Source organism: Phasianus colchicus, chromosome 1, assembly GCF_987193195.1.
Source record: "Phasianus colchicus chromosome 1, bPhaCol1.hap1.1, whole genome shotgun sequence".
Classification (NCBI taxonomy): Eukaryota; Metazoa; Chordata; class Aves; order Galliformes; family Phasianidae; genus Phasianus; species Phasianus colchicus.
This window is the reverse complement of record NC_143436.1, coordinates 93,538,184-93,561,303: the sequence shown is the minus strand read 5'-3', so window position 1 is coordinate 93,561,303 and position 23,120 is coordinate 93,538,184. Positions and strand designations below refer to the sequence as shown.

Below are 23,120 nucleotides of genomic sequence, written 5' to 3'. Positions count from 1 at the left end.
TATGAAAACTTCACCAACGTACAAAGCAATCAGGCAAAACCTTCTGAAAGCTATCACACAAAACCTTCTATTTTTTGGTTGTATTGGTTTGTAGCTACTTCTGTAGCGAGTTCCCATTATTTACTTTTCCTAAGAAAGGAAGGAAAATGAGATTCTATTTGTTTTTACTCTATATGCCATGAAAATGTTCTTGAGTGAAATAAGATGAACACATACAATCTAATGCACCAAACAACTTTCAAAAGTAAGACTTGTTTTGTTCCCTCTGTTTTTAATGCCCACTCATAATTCAGTTTATGTCCCTGGTGTTGCTCGATTGCCATCTACTAGCAAGACTCAGATTTCTGCTTCAGCTTTTGACGTCACCTATTTTTAAACTCTAATCCTGGGCAATTTCCGACTGTTTACACATGTAATCTCACAGGGATACTTATCTGTATCTGTTACGCTGTGTGTCTCTACTTCACTTCTTGCTCCAAAACAGATGGCTTGTAATTCCCATACTGCCTAGGATTAAACAGTATTTTAAGTGAGGTGAATGTGTGGAATGGTAAAAGCTTCATTTTAGTTCCACTCTGTCCACATTCCCAGTTTAACCAAGACGTCTTTGCAAGAAAGGCAGAAGGCTTTTTTTTTTGCCGGAAGGCATGTCTCCTCAGATATGCTGGTAAGCTTCTGTCTAATCGCTTCCTAATCTATTTAAAAATGTGGATTGAATTAGCTTAGGCAACTTTAAATAGTAGACTTTCTTTTTTTTATTTTTTTTTATTTTTTTACCTGAACACCTTTGTCCAAAAGCAGCCAGGGAATAATCCCATGGCGAGTTGTGCCAGCTGGTGGGGAGAAGCAGCAGCCACTGCTGGGCACTGAGGGGCAAATGGTGGCCTGGCAGTGTGCTTGAGAGCTGATTCCAATAGCTTTTTCTGTGCATCCATTTTCCATGCTATGGTAGTTATCTGTCCGAATGCGTGGAGGTGACAGAAGATCATAGTGCTGCTGCCAGCGGTCGTCACTTTGCACTGGGGCAGTCATATCCCTGTTTCTGCTCCATAGACGTCCTCTGCTCGTAGACGTCCTTCTGCTCTTGCTGAAGCATGGAGCCTCTAATTAGCCTCAGGTGTCATAAGAAGTGCTTTAAAAAACCAAATGAATAACCAACCTACCGAAAATGGTGTGTTTTCCTTTCTCCTGTCACAAAACCACACTGATTTATCTTCTGCTCAGCTGTAATGTGTGGCAAGAACTACACAGAAGACTTTTCTGTGGGCAGCCAGAGTGGGGACAGGATAGCTGTCAGAATGTGGTGTACTTGTCAATGAAATCCACTTAGTGCTTGCCACTGTGGCATGGTTGGTCTCTCACAAGTTGTTATTTAGAATATGCAGATAAAATGTCGTCTCTGGGATTTACACCCCGCTTATGCTATGTGAGCACTTTAAAAATTGATAGATAAGAATTGATTAATATAGTTGATTTTCATTTATTAAGTATATTTCAAGCATAAAATGTGGTAGACACTAAACAACAATTGAACAAGTTACATATGATTATTCATGATGCTTGTGGTCTTGTCAGTGATGGGGTCCTATGCAAGCTTATATTCAGGAGTGGGTGCATTTAGAATCTGAAATATATTTGAGAGTTAATTACAGATGCTTCTGCTAAAGCAAACACATCTGTCTTATTACCTTCAGTAACTTACTCTTGCAGCTTTGTTAGAAGAAAACAGAAATTTTTCTGTTTTCCAGGGTGGTTCCTAATTATCCTCGTATGTATAACATCACAAGGCCAACTTTTTGTTCTATTTTATTTTAATTTCAGCATGTCTTGTTTTGTTTTTTTCTTATAAGACTGTATTTATCAGTATACTCACCAGGAGATTCCATCAGGAGACCTGCTGGGTTGGAATTCTGGGCATGGTGTTGTTCCTTCTGTAGTTTCAGTCTTAATATGTGAAAGTTCTGCACTTCTAAATACATGAAGCTTATTCTGAAGTGTCTTAGGATTTAAGTGCAAGCTTGATTAACACTAAGTCATCTGGTGCTGAGTGTTTAGTAACAAAGCTCTTGGAGATTAAAATGGTGAGTAGGTCTCTTCACAGAAATTAAAATATTTTCTGTTTCTGTGCAGTGTTCAGACCTTTAATCTAGATGAATTGTCATTAAAAGTAGGAAAGAATTTGGGTTATCTGTTCTGAACTTAAATCATAAAGAAGCAATTGTCCACAGCAACTTGAAATGTAGTCTTTTAAACTCTGATAAAAGCAAGTGTTACAGTTTTGGGGGCATTTATACAGAACTATTAGGAAATCTAACAGAGGACGTTGAACAAAGGACTGGAGGGTCACAGTAATGGATTTGGTTTCTAGCACTACTGCTGATTCACTCTCTCATTTGATAAATTGCTTTGGTTTCCTGTGTCACAAATTCAGTGTCTATAAAATGAGGCCACTCTGAGTCTGTCTGCTAATACGTGTTTTTCAAGACTTCAGTTTGTGTTCAAGGGTTTTAGTATTTCTTGATGAAATGTAATGCACTGCTTATTTTCTGTAGTCCTGTTAACTGTGTGATACATGGAGACTTAGGTTTGCTGTACGGTGTATTCAAATTAATTTGTTCAGGAAAAACAGTGAGACATGGAACGAAAGATGGGAGGGCTGCTCCAAAAGTAATGCCTCCAATGTTATTATGTTGGCCAGTGACATCAGAGGCAGATTTTGGTGGTATGGCAGTAAAGACTGAACCTTTCTGATATTTCATTGCATTTTGTTACTGTGTGACAGGTGGCAGCAGAGGGGCAGTCTGACAGAGTGGTGTCTGACGTGGGAGTGCACGTGGATCAAAGTGGGGTCATTGAACTCCTCCGTGTGGAAGAAATGGCACCCAGTGACATTCAGCAAGCACTGATGAATGTTTCTGGACACCAGTCAGTGGATGTGAGCACAGTGAGGTGGTGGATGGTGCATTTCAGCGGTGGTGACAGTGACACTGGGTCACTTCCCCTGGTACAGATTTTTTCGAGTGCAGCATGCAGGCTTTTGTTTATCGCTGGTGAAAATGCACAGCTGATGGAGATGGCTGTGTTGAGAAACTGTGTTTTGTAGATGAGAATTTGCTCTGTCAGATAGTGTTATTATGCTCTCTGTAGTAATTTCCGTGGAAATAAATAGGAGACATTACTTCTGGAGCTACCTATATCTACTTAGTCATTGTGTGGAGTTTGACACAGTCCAGCCAAATAAACCATTTATAGATTAACAGGACTGGTCATCTTCTCATGAAGCAGCTTCACAAATGTATAAACTCAGTGCCAGAGCTCCAAGAAAAATTTTGAAATGCCCTTAGAGCAGGATACTGTGTGCTCTGCAGTGGGAGCAGACTCTGGCTCTGTTTCAGTTTTAAACTAGGGCATTTCAAATGTCACAGCAAGCAAGCACTGAGGGACTTGGCCTCAGGAAGAGCCAGCTTGGCTTAAATGAGCATTTGTTTGACAAACAGGATCTATTACTGTTTTTCAGAATAAAGGTTACCTTTCAGTTTCACATACTGTGATGGTGCAGCTTTGCATCAAAATTTGGTTATATTTCTGTATAGCGCAAACACACTTTCAAGTCTAGAGCTTCTTCATGAAATGATCTCTATATTTTCAATGGAAAGGTCTGGAGTGAATATAAAGGTCTTACGTACTTGAAGCATTGAGCTTTTCTGCTGTCATGTATTCTGAAGGACCATTGTTAGGTGATTCTCTGGAGAGGTGTGTTGGCAAGGCATCGTTGGTTTGACATTATGTGCAGGATAGAATATTGAAGAGATAACGTACAAGTAAACATCTGTGCTTTCTTTTTTTGCCCGCTTTCCCATTTTTCAGCTCGTGTGATGAGTGCATCAGGTGATGCTTCTTCCATACATAAAATGTGGCCTTGGGAATAGTCCTATATTTTAAGTATATTGATCACAGTGCTGAGGGTGTCACTGTACCTTGAATCTTCAGTAGTGTGTAGTGTTTGGTAAAAGTGGGTGGATGGACAAAACCTGAAAATGGCATTGATCATTGTACTCAGAATGGCAATATATCCCCTGAGGTTTCAGAAGTGTTGAGTGAAAATGGGCGGGTAGAGTGCTGGCTTGATAGCTCTCTGGATTTCAAATACATAAATACTTCAGGGAGGTCATCACTATCATCTGAAGTTTCACAGTGCTTGTTTGCTTTTTGTTTTTTTGAAGATAGCTTGACCTCAGGAGTTTCAAAACAAACCTCACATATGTTCAGTGAGCTAATGTGTGTCATGACAGCTTGGTCACTTGACCCTCTCATAAATAGATCTTACTTGAAGAGAAGTAATTAAGGCATCCTCTCATTAATTCTCTGATGGCATGTATTTAAGCAAAAAAAAAAAAAAAAAAAAAAAAAAACCAAAACAAAACCACTTTTTGGCTTTTACACAGCCTGTCCACACTGTTAGCAGAAAAAAAGTCAGCAAAGGTCTTAAGTCCAGAAAGAATTACTCTGAGAGACTGCATCTCCCCTACTGTCTTAGGTGAAGAGAATCCAGGAGGGCCACCTTTGCTGGAGGACAGAAGGAACAGGTAGCCACTGCAGTAGGTGAATGAGAATTAAGGATTTGTCAGGGTGCTTGTCATCCAGAAGAGCGGAGTCCTTGAAGGGGAGAATTTGACTTTTAGGAAGTCTAGTGATAAGAGTTGTGACAAGGAATCTTAAGAATGAGTTAGGAGGGTTAGCCTACTAGTTAGCAAGATAAGGCATTGAAAACAATACCATTTAATGTGATAAAAAATATGAACATTACAAAAAAATATTCAGGTGATTTAAATAACAAAAAACTATAATATTTATTTACTGCTGAGCTTTTTCATCAAACCAGTGAACTTATTGAAGTCATCGCTGCAATACAAAGAACAAAGATTTTGTGGACTGTTAAGTCAGCTTTTAAAAACAGTGAATGCAGAATCAGTATTTTCTTCAGATCAGATTATTCAGGTAGTTCTGTTTTTATTTTAGGAGGAAACAACACATTTGGGATCTGCTGACTCCAGTTTTGCATTATAACTTTATACTTATATATAATATACTTTATATATATATATATAATATATATATATATATAATATATATATATAATATATATACTTTATATATTATATATATATAATACTTTATACTTATATATATGTTATACTTATACTTTATATGTACAGTGGGTGTGGTGGGACAGCCCAGCTGAGATGAGCAATGAAGTCTGTTGTCCCCAATGTCATATGGAGCCTGCTGTTATGTTGCAAGAAAAAGGTTGTCCTGGCCTGACTTAGTCAGCATCGTGATGTAGAAGTCAGAGTGGATGGTTTGTCTGGGTTCCAGGAAGTCCATAAGGATCACCCCTTTCCTATCCCAAAAGACGGTGCACATCACTATATCCACTGAAGGCTGCATCTTGAACTTTGGTGGGGAATTTGCATGTTGCCACTCCATGGGCTGCTGTTCTGACTCCAGCTCATAGTAGAGACAGCATGTATCAGTAAGGATGTGTTCCAGGAAACTGTCACCTTCAGCCTCTTATCTGTTCTGTAGGTCCTGACAAAATTTACATATGGTGTTCTTTCTATTCCCATGTGAGCATTCATGAGAAGCACCTAGTGCAAACTTTGCTATATTTCAACGTTGCCATTTTTTTTTCCAAAGTGTTGAAGCTGATATTCAGCTCTGCTGAGTTCCCTGGTCATGCTCTGATGATTCATACAGATGAGCTGTTTGAGACATTTTTTGTTTTGTGGTGTGACAGCTGTGTGTGGCTGTCCAGAACATGGCTTGTCTTTGATGTGTCTGTTGCCACTACTGGAACTCACCACCCACTGCATAACTGTGCCTACATCCACTGTTTGGTCTCCAGAAACGTTCAGCAAGTGTCAGAATCATAAAATGGCCTGGGTTAAAAAGGACCACAGTGATCATCTCGTTTCAACCCCCCTGCTGTGTGCAGGGTCGCCAACCAGCAGACCAGGCTGCACAGAGCCACATCCAGCCTGGCCTTGAATGCCTCCAGGGATGGGGCATCCATAGCCTCCTTGGGCAACCTGTTCCAGTGTGTCACCACCCTCTGTGTGAAGAACTTCCTTCCACCATCTAACCTAAATCTCCCCTTCTCAGTTTAAAACCATTTCCCCTTGTCCTATCAATATCCACTCTCGTAAACAGCCATTTCCCCTCCTGTTTATAAGCTCCCTTCAAATATTAGAAGGCCACAATGAGGTCTCACAGGAGCCTTCTCTTCTCCAAGCTAAACAAGCCCAGTTCCCTCAACCTTTCTTCATTGGAGAAGATGGCTATAAATGTCAGTGGATGCCATTTCTTTTGCATGGAGAAATTTGTCACGTTTGCTTCATATGCACTTCCATGTCAGACTCCATTCTGTCAGACTGCCCCTCTGCTGCCATCTGTCACACGGCAACAACATGTATTGGGTTGTTGATGGGCAGGTTTAACCTCTACTGCCATTCCACCAACATCTGCCTCTGATACTGTGGGCTGACATAATAAAATTGAGGCTTGCCTTTGGAGCAGCCAATGAAGAAAGAAGGGTTTTTTGGAGGCAAAACATTTTGACATTTCTACACTGTCTCTTTAGTAACTCATCTTCAAGTCCCTGTGCTATCTCTGAATTTTCTGAAATCAGCCTGATTTTGGGTAGAAAACAGCCCACCAGCAATGTAGGAAGGTATTGGAAAGAAGTTTAAATCTACACTGCGATTCTAAATGTATGCTTTTGTTAGAATTCTTGCTCTGTCTACAGCGAGGGCAGTCAAACAAGACTAGAAAGACTAATGCTGAATACTGCACCACTTAATTAGTAAGGTAGTATGTTTTTAATTTGTTTTTTAAGCTGCTTTAGATGTGCTTAGAAACAGTTGCTGTATAATCATCTCACCCAGTCATACATCCTCTTAAAACAAACAAAAAAAATCCTTTGTAACAGAATATTCTTCAGTCTGCTGTGGTACTTGAGCTGTATTAGTGGAAGGCTGGCTGCCAAAGCATGCCTTTTCAAGGAGGGAAGACTAGATGCACGTTTACTGAGGTGCAGTTGTAGCTGCTGGAGCTTGTAATGCTCGAAGAGTCCCTATGTCTTTGAGGGTGTGTAGCACTGATGTCCTGTGCCTGCTTCTCAGTCAGGTGTCTGGCCTGTGGCAGCCTGGTTTGCGAGGGGGCAGCTGAGGATACCAGGTGGTCTTTTTTTTTGTTCAGGAGATTGTATGGGACAAGTAGAGACACAAAGAGGAAACAGTAGAGAGGAGAAACTATGGTTCCAAATTTGTACTGGAATGCCAGAGACAGCAAGGCTGGATGCCTAAATAGGGCCTCCCATTTCATCTGAACCAAAACAAGCCATGAAGTGTAGAGCTTTCTGATACAGGGAGGGTTTTCTTCTGTTCTAGTTTTTCTCTCTGAGGCTCCTTAGTTTCCTTAAGGGAAAGTTAATTTGGAGCGAATGCAGTAGTTGTGGTATTCAGAAACAATACAGCCTAGTACCTTACCTAGAGTTTTGTTCTGAGAGTTTTAGAAATAGAGGATAGAAAAAATAATATTCTTGGAGTCTACAGGGTTTTAAAATTTAAGTGAAAAGATCAGGCTTGCCAATATTTGCCTTTTTTGAAAATACTTTCTAGGGGTTATTACATTAATTTTACATTGTTTTCCTGTCACAAAGGCACTCTAACCAAATACCTCCAACTTTCATTTAGGAACTTCAGGAAGTGGTGATGTTGTTTTCAATATGCCTTTTTTGCTCTTTAGTTGTATAATGTCGCAGTGTTATAAAGTGCAGTTGGATGGCAGCTAGCATGCAGATAAGAGCATAAAATTCATGGGACCTTGTTGTAGTCAGTATTCATTTATAGATTTCTTTTTTCTCCTTCATCTCTACATTTTATATCACCTTTCCAAAACTTTTATTTTTTTATCTTTCATGTACAAATCAAATGCAGTGGTACTGGACTTCACTTCTGCTTTTCAAAATGCAGCATTAATAACAAAATTGAAGTTGAGCTTTCTGTAGCTTAAGAGCAAATGTAAAGTTGTAGATAATACTTTAAAGATCTTCCAATTTTTTTGTTGAAATTGAGATTGTATTTTACTCGAGACCTAAACACATTCTCCTTTGTATACTTATAAAAAATGTCTTAGTTGTGAAACTATATTGTACTTGCTGTCTTCAGCAAAGTTGACCAAAAAAACCACAGGATTATTCTTGATATTACAGCAATTTGTTTCAGGGCAGCCTTCAACTTGCAAACTGTGCATGTTGCCATTTGTACCTTGTTGAAAGTGGTGGAAGAACTAGCAAATGTGGTACTTATCTTAGCATTTGTAAAATGAAAACATATGAATTGTTTTGAGACTGATAGTTATATTCTGATTCTTCATTGTTTAGGTTTATACCTGCTAGTGTCCATTAGTAGGATCAAATTTAGTTCTTCATGTCACTATTTTAAAAGGGTATTGTAATTAGTATTTTTCTTCACAGGGAGAAGAGAATTTATCCAAAGATTAAAACTTGAAGCAACCTTGAATGTGCATGATGGATGTGTAAGTGACTTGTTGCTTTTTTTTCGTTTGTTAAATGTTGTTAAATAGTGATTATGTTGCCACAGTAATAGTTCATTGACTTAAAAATGCAAATACCATGTCTTAAATCTGACTTGGAAACCTCTGCTTGTTGCGACCTACATATGAATTCTCTAGATATTTGTTTCCTCCTAAGCATTCAATAGTTTATCTTTGAAGGACAGAATCCCACTTCTCTCCAGCAGTACCATGTCCTGCACTTGAATGAGTTAAACTCACGTGTCAGGAAAACACATGCTTGTCTTTTCAGTTAGAACCAATCCTTAAGTGGAATCATTTTGTGCCATGTCGATGTGCTTTCTTGACTTAAAGCAGTATTGATATTTTAAGTGATTTATTTTTCACGCTTAAAAGACAAATGATTGAGTGCTGCATTCTCATTTAAAGTGATAATAAAGACAAATCAGAAAACAAGTTAAAATAGCAGTTGGGCTTACTTGCCTGTGCACAGGATTATTGGAGTAATGAATAAATACTCTGAGCTCTGTCCTCTGAACGAAATTACAGCTCTTGGAATAAGATTTTTTTGCTGTATTGCTTTTGTAAATGTAGAAGTCAAGTAGGGATTGTGATGTCCTTCCTCTTTAAAATGCTTATGCCATCACTGGTAAATTATATTAGCGTCATCCTTCCCACCCTCTCCTACTGTGCTCAATCAGCATACATTTCAAATGTAAGGAATGAATGTCATAGAAATCTTACTAATAGTTTTTCTAGCTTTGTTATTTTGTTACAGGCATTTATATTCTTTTGGAGAGTTAGTTTTGACTTATATATTTTATGTAAAGCAAACTATTGCTAAAAAACAATGAACAACATACTTAAAGCATAAATTTGCTTTTCTAATGGAGGATAAAAGTCCGCCTTCCTACTCACCGTTTGATTTATATATTACACAAGAGCAAGATCTTGTCAGAAAATAGGCCTGTATGTATAATCATACTCACACACAACATTTTTGAGGCAGGATGATAGTTCTGTGACATACTTGGAGTATTCATGTAGCATTAATATTACCATAGCACCTTCATGTTTGGGATTTCTATCTCAGAACTGAGCCCAGAGGTTGCTGTTTCTTCTGTTGGCTCTCAAGGAAGCTTAAGAGGGTGAGAAGCTCAGTAGTAGATGCATAAAATTTGCTGAGATGCTTTCTTTTGAAATTGACTGCATTGGACTGGTAGCAACTAAGCATGAGGTAAGTAGAAGAAAGCAAATCTAAAACACATTGGTTGAATCCTGTGAAAACTGATAAGGTAGTATTACAGAATATGTAGGTAGATGGTATGTGGAAATAATACATTCTGAATCAGAGGGGAGAGGATCACCTGAAGGAATAACTTCTTGTTTCTATGTATAGATATTCACTTCAGTATCAAGTGTTTGGTGTGACATACATCTCTCATTCAGCAGAGCATTTGTGGGCAAGTCACTTTTTAGACATAGTCCTCAAAATTATGTTTGAATTAATATAAGTAGTATGTTTAGCATACTGTTAGAACATGTCGTTCTTACTTCTTCCTCCATATGTGACAAGTAGTGCCTTTTCACTCCCTTCTGTGTTTGGGAGATGTTTTTGATATGTCTCTGAAGACATTTTTATTTCATTTCTTCTGTTTTTTAAAGACTGTTAACATGTTCTGTTTACAAAAGCGCTAATTTTACTGGTACGTTACAAAGGAGTGAGTGAAAATTTAGAATTTTCAGCCTCAAGGCTTGGCTGCCTCTTGTACTCTCTTTGAGAGAATCACAGAGGTGATATATGGACATGACAATGAGGAATGCAGTTTAATGATGGAACTCAGTAGGAAAGGGTTGGTGCTTGGACTTGATAATCTTTGAGGTCTTTTTCAGCCTATGTGATTCCATGTTTCTATGATTCTAGTAGATGGTAAATTTTTTTTTCCTGTTTGAGTGACAAATTAAAAGAGCTCACTGCTTCATTTGAGGGAAGATTTAGGTTGGATGTCAGGGGGAAGTTCTTTACAGAGAGAGTGGTGAGGTGCTGGAACAGGCTGCCCAGAGAGGTTGTGGATGCCCCATCCCTGGAGGTGTTCAAGGCCAGATTGGATGGGGTCCTGGGCAGCCTGGTCTAGCATTAAATGTGGAGGTTGGTGGCCCTGCTGTGGCAGGGGATTGGAGCTTGATGATCCCTGAGGTCCCTTCCAACCCGGGCCATTCTGTGATTCTGTGATTCTTCCTTAGATGGCTAGTTGAGAAGCAAACAAAATTTTATACAGATGATAAAGTATAGAATACCTAATAGAAAAAAGCTAATTACACACTCTGTGTCTTTTTCATTCTAAATTTCTGTCACTTCAGTATGACTTCTTTCTTATTTTGACCTTAAAATGAAGAATTTCAAACCCTTTGTGTAGTAACTGTTGCGCTGTGCTTCCAGCAGGGCATTGAGTGGCTGTGAAGGTAATAGATATATAGCTTTTCTAACAGTTCTGCAATATGAACCAGTTTTCTAGGTAGTCCCCATTTGAGAATGTATTTTAAGAGTGTGTGTTCTACATTGGAACAGGGCAAGGATTTTTCTTAATCTGCTCTCATTGGCCATCTGTTTTCAGTTGTGCGTATGTGTATTTATTGGGGGTAATTCAGTGTTGGTCAGTGGAGTCTACTGAACACTGAGAAGTGTAATGTATTAACTGATTGCTTGCATAAAATAATTGTTTTCTGAGGAAATAAAAATAAAAGTCAAGTTTACTCCACTGAAAGGCTTCCTTTTTTTTTTTTTTGGGGGGGGGGGGGAAGGTGATCCAGTACAGAATTAAAAGCCTGTTTAGTCGTAGACTTCCAGCACACAGTGGGCTGTCTTCTTGCTTCACAGTTTTTCTGAACCAAATTTGGCTTGGGTAGGGTGTGCTGAAATTGCCCAAACCTGAATGAAATCAGAACTTAAAAGGAAGGTGTTTGATGTCTTGTGTAGGCTTGACACTGCAATTCATATAATTGTTGTCTCTCTCCTTTGTTTCTTCCTATACATTTCTTCCTATATTATGTTTGCTTTGCTTTCAGTCTTTTTGGATATTTTTTCTACCACTGTCAGTTAAATTTTTGTGCAAGCTCTTTCTCACATCACTTCTCCCTCCCCCCCCCGCCCCCAACTCTGCTTTTTACAGCTTCTTGTGGTTTTCACTGTTTTGTTCCTGTAACCTTGTGTTAGCACTTTGATTTCTTTAAGGGCAGTCATGGTATTTAGCTGCTTGAAAGGAAATGTAGATTAAAATTACCATTCTAGTGTTGGTATTAACTGTAATACTGCACTGTGCTTGACTATGTGTTTTGAATACTGTAGTTATCAGAAGAGTTTACTTCCATGTTAAATGGATGCAGGGGCTAGTTGAATGTGTAGTTCTTGGTGTCTGACAGACAGGGCTGTAGGAGTAGCCAAGCTGTATCACTCAGTCAAGCCTGCTAACTTGGCTGTGATGGTGGCCAGAACTGATGTTGGAAGAAAGCAGAGGCATGGCCGGTGTATAGCAAGGAGAACACATCAGACTTTAATGGACAAATGGAAATGAAGTTTGCATCTTTGTTTTTGATCATTTTTCTTTGGCAAATATTCTTTTCCACTTTTGGTGTTTAGGGCATTCCATGATAATGATTACAGTTTTAATAAAATACCATAGGAGAATTACCCTTTATTTTGGACGTGTTGCGAGATGCTTTCATTGAAGGCCCTCCATTTCCTGTATTGCAAAGAACTATGGAAAATTATTTCTTACTTTTGCCATGCTGTGAATGATTTCATGAACTTTTGTCATATTCTGTTTCTCTCTCCCTTGGACTAGCACAAATTTGCAATAAAAAGCTTTAAGTACTTCCAATCATCCTAGCCATTCTTTTTCATAACTTTGCATTTCAAATGGGTATTAATAGAAATTGAGGATATGGGGGTGGAATATGAACCAAAGCTACAGTATGGAAGGTGCAGATCTGCCATACATGGATACACTGACAGAATGACATTTTCACTTCTGTTCATTTCCTAATGTGTTTTTGAGTGCCTGTAGTTAAAAAATTGTCAACAAATACATAAATTCTAGTAATTAATCCACTTGCCCATGTGATCCATCCATGCAAACAGCTAATATTCATTTTGCAACTTTGCCTGAAGAAGGACTCCAACTGAGCAATGCTAAAAATAGTTACTAAAATTAGTATTCTTATTTTAAACAAAAAGATTTTTGCATTTCAGGCCCACACAAATGGGACATTTGAATCAAAAGAAAGCATAAGAAAAGAATGTTAAAAAAATAGAGTCTTGACTAATGATATAGTCCACTCATATCAAATCACAGCAGTTATCCTGCCCGCAGAAAATGGCCATTGAAAAATGTTGATAGCTGCAGTTTGACAGCTAAAGCTATTTTGGAGACAATTTGAAATAATAATGGTCATGCATACAGTCTTTGGAGCTTGTGCATTAGCTACCGCTGGAAGAAAAAACTAGCTTGCTTTAAGGATACTTTCTGAGTTTCCTGGATTTTGAATTTACAGCTTTATATCATTAACACAGTACTGAACACAGTATTGTGGAAAGGAAAATTGGTAAAGAAACGTATTGTAAATTTCTCCCAATATGACTTTGCACCTCACTGTAGGACTTGGGTTTTCCAGCATGCATACATTCCTCAGAGAGGGATCTGGGATGGATTCTACCTTGCTTTTCACAGGATCCTTGAGAAGATGTCATGTCTGAGAAGTCTGTAGAGCAGTGGACATTCGGAAATTGGACAATGTGAAGATGTTGTGATGTGGTGCTAGTTCAAGTTCAGAGAACTCTGTGGAGTATATTTGCTACATTCAAACACTTGAATGTATAAAATTGAGGGATTTGAGATTTTTGTGGGAAGGCTTAATTTACCTAATGGGCTCTTCAGGAGCAAAGCAAACAACTGAGTTGCAAATAGAGAGGCCATAGGTGAAGTGGGTATCAGTTTATTTTGAAAGTAATTTTTTGTGTGTGTGTGCTAGCTGATGAAAAGTGGCATTTCTTCAGTTTCATTTGTTAACTCCTTTTTTTGTACTGTTGGATGAATATAGTATGTTGATATAGTCTAAAAATTCTAATGCAAGTCTAATTTAATTGTTAATTAATTCATGCAGGTGAATACAATTTGCTGGAATGATACAGGAGAATATATTTTATCTGGTTCTGATGACACCAATCTGGTTATTACCAATCCTTACAGCAGAAAGGTAGGTTTGTTTCTGAATACTTAATATTTTTTAAATGGAATTTAAGTTGTTATTTTTTAAGAGAAACTAATTATTATCTGACAAAGATAATATCAGGCACTTTGTAGTGTTCTGTAAATGAAAATAAAATTTCACAGTGCTTTAAAACCTTAGTATTCTAATCCCTCATAACAGAGGCATTATCCCATTTTACGGTAAATGGTCTGGCACAAAGGGAACATGGTCTCACAACAGATTAGTGTCAGAATTAGCAAAAGCATTCAGTAATTGTGAAATTTCATAGTCAGATACATTGTCTTCATTTTAGCTTTAAAATATTGTACTAGCTTCTGCTGTGTACAGTATACTGAGTTGTTTGTTTGTGTAACCTAATGGTGTTGAAATGAAGTGTCAAAACAATGTGTATTAAAAAAAAATGATTACCATTTGAAATGATATTGTCGTGTGTGTGTGGTGGAGAAAAATTTGTACTGAGATGGAGGAAGCAGGTTTGTGAAGGTAAGTGTTGTAAAAAGCTTGGCTTTTCCACTTCTGCACTTACGCGGGTTAAGATCCAGTCAAGTGACTTCCAGTAGTATCAGTTAGTGTCCATCATGTTGTAGCATTGTTCCATAATTTACTCTTCGAGCATCTGTTGTCAGTTTTCCTATACAGATGCTCTGAGCTGTGTCCTTCAGTGCTGGGGATCCTTTGCAGCAATGTTCAAAGTCCACTCTTCCATACTCCCTCTGAGGTTGACACCTAAAACTAGAAGAGGTACTGAAAAATTAAATGTAGAAGGAGAAAGAAAATGTGTGGTTAGTGTGGTGGAAAGGAGTTTAAATAGGAGGTTATTGAGGCAGAATGTATGTAACTCCAGTTTGTGCTGTGTCCTCAAATGGAAATATTGTTACTGTGTGCCTCAGAAGGAAAAATTTTTGGAAAATGTTTGTTGAGTTTGATTAGTTTGAATGTTTGTGTTAGTGTATCTCAGGAGAAATGTACTACTGTGATTTCTAGTAGTAACTGTAAGCCTAAAATAAAGAATAAGTACTTGGTTATACTTTGAGATGGTTGAGAATAATTCCTTTTGTGGATTATTCCTCTCTTATTCTGCTTCACTCAGCTCCATCAAAATAAATGTTTCAGGCATCTCAGTAACAAAATAAGTAAATAATTTAACTCTCTGGAGCTAAAACAGTTTGTGCTACAAGTACATCTGGTTAAGCAGTCATTTTTCAGAGCCTTTAGATGTAACTCAGGATTTCTGTCAGCTAAAAACCCATGTGAACACAGAATTATTGCTAGTAATTATGCTTAAGATTTTTGAATCTGTAGCTTGGTTTGCTTCCAGAGAGGAAAAGGGTTCCACTTGTGAGAAAGTGTTGGAGAGGCTTTGGAGTGTGTTTAGTGCAGCTGAGAGATTACATCTTTTCCAGAGTCGAGATTGCTATTTTTAACATTAGGAAGAGGTTCCATTAGGCTTGTTTCCTTTTTACTTCTAAAGGGGCTTTGGCTGCTTCAAAGAAACACTGTTCATCTGGCTGGATTGCAAATGATTCTGTGCTAGATATCTTAAATGGGATCTCTGACCATATCCTGAAAGGCATAGTAACCTCTGATATTTGGCTTGCATTTGTTTAAACAGGCCTCTTTACAAAATATAAGTTAAGTGGAAAATAAATGAAACTGCTGCTTTGGGGGTTTTTTAACTGTTTTTGATGTGGCATAAAAAATAGTGTTTTGTTCCTTATAGTAAATAATAATAATAGTAAAGTTACCATAAAACACTTTACGTTTTGAGATGACAACCTAATAGCTGCTGTAGGATCTAAAATAAAATCAACAGTTTCACAGCATGCAGCTTTTATAAGCAGAATGTCAAACAGAGATGTGACAAAAAAAAATAACAAATCTGCAAATAATAATAGTTTTATACCTCTTTGTTTTCCTTTTCCACGGTGTGTGTGCTTGTTTTGTGTACTGTTTCCTGGAGGAAAATATGTATTGTTAGAGATGGAGATAAGTTCTTTAGGATTGTGTGTGAACAAGTAATCCTGTCCCAAAGATATAATCTGAGCACTTAAGAACTGCAATTTGAAATCCTTTATTTTTTGCCTCTTTAATTGATTTTCTGTGTGATGTGTTACTTAAGGAAGTGCGGAAGTTGTGAAAATATCTGAGTCATTATATCTAAACAAGTAGTTGGAAAAATGTTTGAAATTGTCTCTTCCCTCTGTTTTCACTCAGTTATTAAGTGTCTGTATAGCTTGTTGCATGATAGTAATAAAATGTTCGAGAGTAAGGTGGTAGTGTTGTTTTACTCTGTGTAGCTAATGATAGGCTGTTAGAGGTTGTCCATGTGTGTTAAATTTCTGTTTTGGTTGTTATGTGAGAAAGAATGTACAGAGCAAGTCAAGAAGGGCATGGAAAATCTTCTGCAGATAATAAATGCTGTAATACTTCAATGCTCTTTATTGCTGCACTGAGTAGTATAGCCAGGGAAGTGAGGGACGGAGGAGGGCACAAAATGAGCTATTTTATTCTCATCTGGTGCACCAGGGTGTGACACTCTATTGAAACAAACATGGTGACCATCCACCACAATGGTAGGGCTGAGGCAGAAACTGTGAAGGGGGGCTACAACTTTTCTGGGCTGACTCGTGCACCCAGACAGACTTCCCATGAGTGACAGAGCTGCCTAGACCTACAGTTGAAGGAAACTCCAGAATCTGGACGTCCACTAAGGGCCTGAGGGAAGTGAAGTGGGGGGGGAGTGGGAGGAAGAGAGGGAGGTGTCATGGGCGCAGTTGTACTCAGATTGATGAATGTTTTGGGGAGGTGGCTAGGTTGTTGTGTAGAAAATCACCAGTATGAGAAGTATCCAGCAATCAGTAGTATCATACAATGACATGGGCAAAATGACAGTCCTGTCCTAAGTCCCTACAAGAGGAAGAAGCTAAGCAAGCTCCCAACCCTGAGGAGACAGATTGCAAAAATATGCAAGATGAGGGGGACTGGACCCTCATCTCTGATCAGAGAAGAAGGAGGAACCTCCCTGTTCCTCCTGAATTTCCCCTAACCAACCAATGGGAAGCTCTGGAGATGGAAAGAAGAGGATGTGGTTAATGGTTCAGAACTAGAAAAGGTCAACCACATTTAGATGGTCCAGTTAGGTTCTCGAGTCATAAGTAGTGCTGCTCAAAAAAGGCAAACAGTCTTAATATTTGGGGACTCCATACTGAGAGGCACAGTGGCACCCATTTGCTTTCCAAATAATCTCTCTGGAGAAATTTGATGCCTGCTGGGGGCTGGCAGGCAGGAGCTGGAGGAGCAAAATCCCTCTCATTCTAAAGTAGAGCAAGTCAGAGACTGCCTCGTGAGGCTGAATGTATACTGATCTGTGGGGCCAGATGGCATCGCATCCCATGGTCCTGAGTGAACTGGCTGATGTGATTGCCAAGCCACTCTCCATCATATTTGAGTAGTTATGGCTGTTGGGCAGAGTCCTCAGTGACTGGAAAAAATGGAAGCATCACTCCCATTTTCAAGAAAAGGAGACCCAAAGAACTACAGGCCGTTGAGCCTCACATTTGTGCCTGAATGCTTGTGGTGTAAATCTTCTTAGAAGAGATGTTAAAAACACTTGCAAGATGAGGAGGTGATCTGAGACTAGCCAGCATAGCTTCATCAAGGGTAGGTTGTGCCTGACACATTTGGTAGCCTTCTTTGATGGAGTGGTGGCTTGGTGGACAAAGGAAGGGAAACTGATGTTGTCTGCCTGGGCTTGTGTAAGGCTTTTGACATGATTCTGTACCATATCCTTGTTTCTAAATCAAAGAGAGATGGATTTGAAGAGTGGACTATTTGGTGGATAAATAATTGCTTCAATAGGGGGTTAGAACTAGATGATCTCCAGAAGTCCCTTCCAACCACCATGATTCTGTGATTCATTGTATGATCACAACCAAACAAGAGGGTTGTGGTCAATGATTCTATGTCCAGGTGGAGGCTGGTGATGGGTGGTGTCCCCCAGGGGTCTGTCTTGGAACCAGTGCTCTTCAGCATCTGCATCAGCAATATAGACAGTGGAATCAGCGTTGAGAGCAGCTCTCAGGAAAAGGACTTGGGAATCCTGATGGAAAAAAAGCTTGACATGAGCCAGCAGTGTACTCCTGCAGCCCAGGCCAACAATATCACAGGCTGTAGCAAAAGAGGGATGGCCAGCAGAGCAAGGGAGGTTAATTGTTGCCTGCTCTGCCCTTGTAAGGCTCCACCTAACCCACCCTAACCCTACTGCATCCAGACCTCAGGCCTCCAGCACAAGAAAGACATGGAGCTGTTAGAGCAGGTCCAGAGGAGGGCCACAAAGATGATCAGAGAGCTGTACCATCTCTTATGAAGAGAGGCTGAGAGAGTTGGGCTGGTTTAGCTTGGAGAAGAGAAGGCTCCAGGGAGACCTCATTGTAGCCCTCCACTATTTGAAGGAAGCTTATAAGCAGGAAGGGGACCAACTTTTACAGTCTGATCATAATAGGACAACGGAGAATTTGTTTCCAGTATTAGGCTTTGAATACTGGATTTGAATTTTTTGTGTGAACTGTTTGAAAGTGGAATGTTGTAAAATACTATACATCAGTTACTACTGGCAGAGCAGCTTAATTTGCATGTTTTATTTGATTAACTTACTTGAGTAGAAATTTTGAAGGCATTTTAATACTGCAAATGGCTTTGTAGATTTTGCTTTCCCATAGGTGGTGGTGAAAATGTTTTTAATTTACAGGCAGGAAAATGGACTGAAATGTAGAATTTTTACACTTTGCACAGGAAGGTATATCGAGCATTTTTATTTCAGTTTTAACAGACTAATCGAAAGTATGGTAGTGAATAAAATAGAGTCATCACAAAGTGTTTAAAACCAGTTGTGATGGTAAAATAAATTATATGCTTCTCTGCTGTACTGTAAGTGAAAGGCATTTGTTGAGACTGAATTCAACTCCTAAACTCCTATTTGTCTGCCCAGTGATCGTGTTCTTAAATTTTTATTTGACTGGCTTCAAAATATCCTTTTTTACAAACTTCAGTTCTTTTAAAGTGTGTTTATTGTACAGGTAGCATCTTTTTTTTTTTTTTTAAGTGTGTAAAGCTGGCTGGGATTAGAATGCTGCTCTACCCACAGTGTTTCATATCTTTGAAATCTATCACTGGCATGCAGGCTGGCTGTATTATCATCCCAGACTAATGCTTTCCTTCGAGAAACCTGATGTGATTACGTACCTAGCATTTAAAAAAAAAAAAAGGTGTCAGTTGCATTTTATAACTTTCGTTTTGCAAACTACTTTAGACAAGTACAAAGGTCAGTGTGGAACCAATTAGTGGTAATGTGATGCAAAGGCAGCTTCTCTTTTCTGTTGGGATTAAACTATGCATTGCTGGCAGTACATGAGTACGAGTGCTCTTTTATAGTACCTGAGTCTGTATTATTTTCCCATTCTTTAATTGCTTTGAAATTATTAACCTGATACAGGCTTTCTTCTTCTCTTGTAGGTTTTAACAACCATTCGCTCAGGACACCGGGCTAATATTTTTAGTGCAAAATTCCTACCATGCACCAATGACAAACAGATTGTATCTTGTTCCGGTGATGGGGTCATCTTTTATACTAATGTTGAACAGGATGCGGAGACCAACAGACAATGCCAGTACACATGCCACTATGGAACCACCTATGAGGTAACACACAAAAGATTTTAAGATAGAGTACATATTTTCATGTGTTGTTGTGCAAGATATTAACTAGATGATGAAAGTGAGAATTAAAGAATCTTCCTTCTGCAATTTCTGATTATTTTTCTTACAGAGCAGGCTTTAGAAGAAAAATAAATTGTCTGAAAAATTTCCCAAAAGTGAATGTAGTTAAGACCACTTTCTTTGAAAATAAAATAGCTGAATAAACGATCATGAAAATAATAATCTGCAGCAAAAATGGCTTAAACTGTGCTGTGAATTTCCTTCTGAATTGACAGAGGAGGAGTTGTTGGCTATGCTTTATCTCTTGATTTTTATTTAGGGGGAAGGTGGGTGGAGGAATAAAAATATTTCCAGTGGTTTAGTGCTTTTTCACAATTTAAATCCTAAGAAATTCTTAAGCATTTGTGAATAATTTTATCTGAAAAATGTATTTGAAGTTTTAGGTGATTTTTCTGTTTTGTATTATGGTTAACTGATGATATGTAAATTTAGATCCAGTGTTTCAATCCTCTCTTGAAAGTCTCTTATTCATATAAATAGGCAAGCGGAGAAGGGAAGTGCTGCTTAGTTTAGGAAGATGGTCTGAATTTACATATTTATTTTAATGACTGCAAAATCTGTTACTTGTAAAGCTTGATTGTTTTTAAAATGGGAGAAATAATTCTATTTTCTTCTTAGGTTAAAAGTATGACATTCGAAAGAAAAAGCCTCAAATCCATTGCTTTTGTAATTATTTAGCTGAGATTTCATAACAAATTTCTAAGTCTTTTTCTTTGCATTTAAAGTGAACGAAATATTTAAAAATCTTAACAGATTTTTAATTCAGATTAAAATCTGAATTCAGATCTGTTAAGACTGACTGAATTTGAGGTGTGCGGAAAGATTGTGTGAGAATTCATTTTCAATTACATAGTAAAAGTATCGTTACAATTGATATCACACATGTTCAGTTAAAGGATTTGATAAAAACATTTTGTCTGCTGGTGGCCTTGTAGGTCAGACAGTCAAGCATACCTGGCATTATTGACTGTGTAGACGTTTATGGGATTGTGGTTTGTTTATCTGTTGTATTTTGTTATATGGTTGTTTTTCCTGGGTTTAACTCAAGGCTGTAGTCTATGTACTGATTTTCAGTTTTGCAAAATGTTATTCAGGCTCCCAGACTTGCATTTCCTGCTTTTAGTTTTGAGATTGCTTTTACTGAGAAACTACTGTTCCCTTTGAAAAGCAGCAGTCCTGTGGCCCTCAGCCAGAAGCTTAAACTGCCTCAGTTGCCACCGGAGCTTACTATATATAGTAGTCTGTGTGTTAGTCTGAGGATTCTGCAGCTTGATTGGATGTTCTCTGTACCTCAGATAAACCCTGCCTTTTGGTAAGAACATCTGGAGGCAGTGATGCTGTTTCTTAAAAATGAAATGGCCTAGGTTGAGGATGGGGTCTGTCAGGTCAGCATTCTGACCTCTTGGGGAAGAAAGTACCTGCTTGATGGCTGGCCACAGACTTAAGGAGCAGCCAGTCTATGGCTCGGCTGGTTTATGTTTCTTGGGTAGCTAGCTGTGAGTTTTGTATTTAAACAAACAAACAAAGAAAGAAAAACTTTGGAGCATGAGAATAGGAGAATGATTACGGACACTGGGCTGAGGAGACCTGTCTGTCATTAGAGCGGTGAGTCTGTGCCTGAAGTTTAGGTAGGGTCTTGGGGTCAGCTGCTATGAGTACAGTAAATGAAAGTTTTGATGACAGTACAATTACTAGAAGTCACAGTTGCAATCCTGAGTTTTGATTTGCTTGAACTTGGGTAGACCAACAATTTGGTTGGTTAAATTGAAATGACTGTAAACAGGTGTTGCTGCTAAAAAATGGTCAGACTGAAAAAGTTCAATGGAAGCAGTTGCCAGTTGACCTTGTGGGTCGGAAGGGTCAACAGAGGCTAGAACATAGCACTTACAATTTTTACTGTGAGATGCTGATCAATTCTTGGAAGGTGTTGTTTGTCATCAGTAGCAATAGTATGTGTTTTTCCAACTATTAGACCTGATGGCAAAGGCAAATATTAATTTAATAAGAAAAAAAATTAAACTCCACAAAATAGACCAGAAAAAAAAAAAAAAGACTTAGAAACAGTTTAGAAGAAATAAGGACTGCCCAACAGACCAACAAATCAAAATTAAAGATTTACTATTTACCACATAGTCATCTTATGTTTAGATAATGTCTGTTTGTTTGGAATACAGCTCAAAATCATTAGTTGAAGAGAGTATGGCCATTTGACTGCTGTATTGTACACACAAAATGGTAGTATTGGAGATTATTTTATTCAGCAAATAATGTTTAAAAGAGGGCATTGCTGTTGTTTTGAATGATGACATCCAATACTATTTTCATTATCTTAAAATGTCAATAATGGAAGCTATTTCCCAGTCCCCATTACAACACTGACCGTTTTAAAAATGTCTTTTCTTGAAAAGAATTTTCTTAGCCCGTTTTACACTGAGGTTTTACGTATCAAAAAGTTGATAACTATCTTCAAAAAGCCTTTGATATGTAGGCTCATAAAATATTTTGCTCAGGCTTTAAATTCTGTTACTTTTTAAAATCTGCTTGATATTTGACCATTAAAAGCCTGTTTGGGCATTGCAGACCTTTTTTGTTTGAGCCTTGATGTGTGGAAGTATAATGGAGCAAAACCAGTTCTTTTGAAGCAAATGACTGAGGTGTGGCCTCAGCTTCTGGTGTAATACAACTTAATCACTGAGAGTTTTCTGGAGTGGGAAAGTCATGTAAAATGTTGAGATATTGCTACCCAGCTGTATATAACCACATCATTGTATTAAATATAGAACTTCGACTCATCAGATTCTCTAGATAACAAAAGCTAACGTAATTTGACCTGGAGGTACTAATTATAAATTTGAATGCATTTTGGATTTATACTGCACTTTAAAGTTGAAAATTGTGACTGTTTCAGGCAGTACAAAAACACTGAAAAAGAATAATATAGAAATTTGTTTAGATCATTGTGAACTGCAAGATAATTGTCTACAATTTTTTAAGTCTGGGGAGAACAGAGTAAGTAGGAAAATTTGTTTATATAATGCTATTGCAAGTTCATTTTTATTCAGCCAAATGCTTTATTACTGCTCATGTTAATTGCATTATAGGAGGAGAATGTACAGCACTTCCATAGCATTGCAGAATGATTCATAGGATGGCTTGAGTTGGAAGGGATTTTAAAGATCATCAAGTTCCAACTTTTCCTTTCTTACCTTAACATTTTCAAAATAGTAAAATTATCATATCACCATGTATTTTTTTGAATACATGGAATTGACAGGGCAAAATGCTTTTATATAATGTTTGAACTCAAATATGTTGTTTGAGCTTAAATCTATTATCAACAACTCTTTATTATTGGGGTATGTACCTCTGTGTGTCTTTATTTTAGTGTTCATGAATTTGTTATGTATTCATAAGTACCACACATAAAAATTGGCATATCCAAGTGTAGGTACATACCTTGCTTTTACATTTATACTGTGAAA

General features: G+C 38.1%; 1 protein-coding gene across 8 annotated transcripts in view; it reads left to right on the top strand.

Annotated features, from left to right (window-relative positions):
* The window catches only part of DCAF6 (DDB1 and CUL4 associated factor 6), an 81,274-nt gene that overhangs the window by 7,783 nt on the left and 50,371 nt on the right, over nucleotides 1–23,120 (top strand). For 7 of the 8 annotated variants that reach the window (XM_090152527.1, XM_090152525.1, XM_090152539.1 and 4 more), the window contains exons 2-4: nucleotides 8,537–8,598; nucleotides 13,756–13,848; nucleotides 19,375–19,560. In XM_090152527.1, coding sequence (XP_090008653.1) covers nucleotides 8,537–8,598; nucleotides 13,756–13,848; nucleotides 19,375–19,560 — 341 coding nt within the window. Of the gene's footprint in view, nucleotides 1–8,536; nucleotides 8,599–13,755; nucleotides 13,849–19,198; nucleotides 19,274–19,374; nucleotides 19,561–23,120 lie in introns of those variants that run through there. The other variant, XM_090152545.1, reaches the window with a different exon arrangement.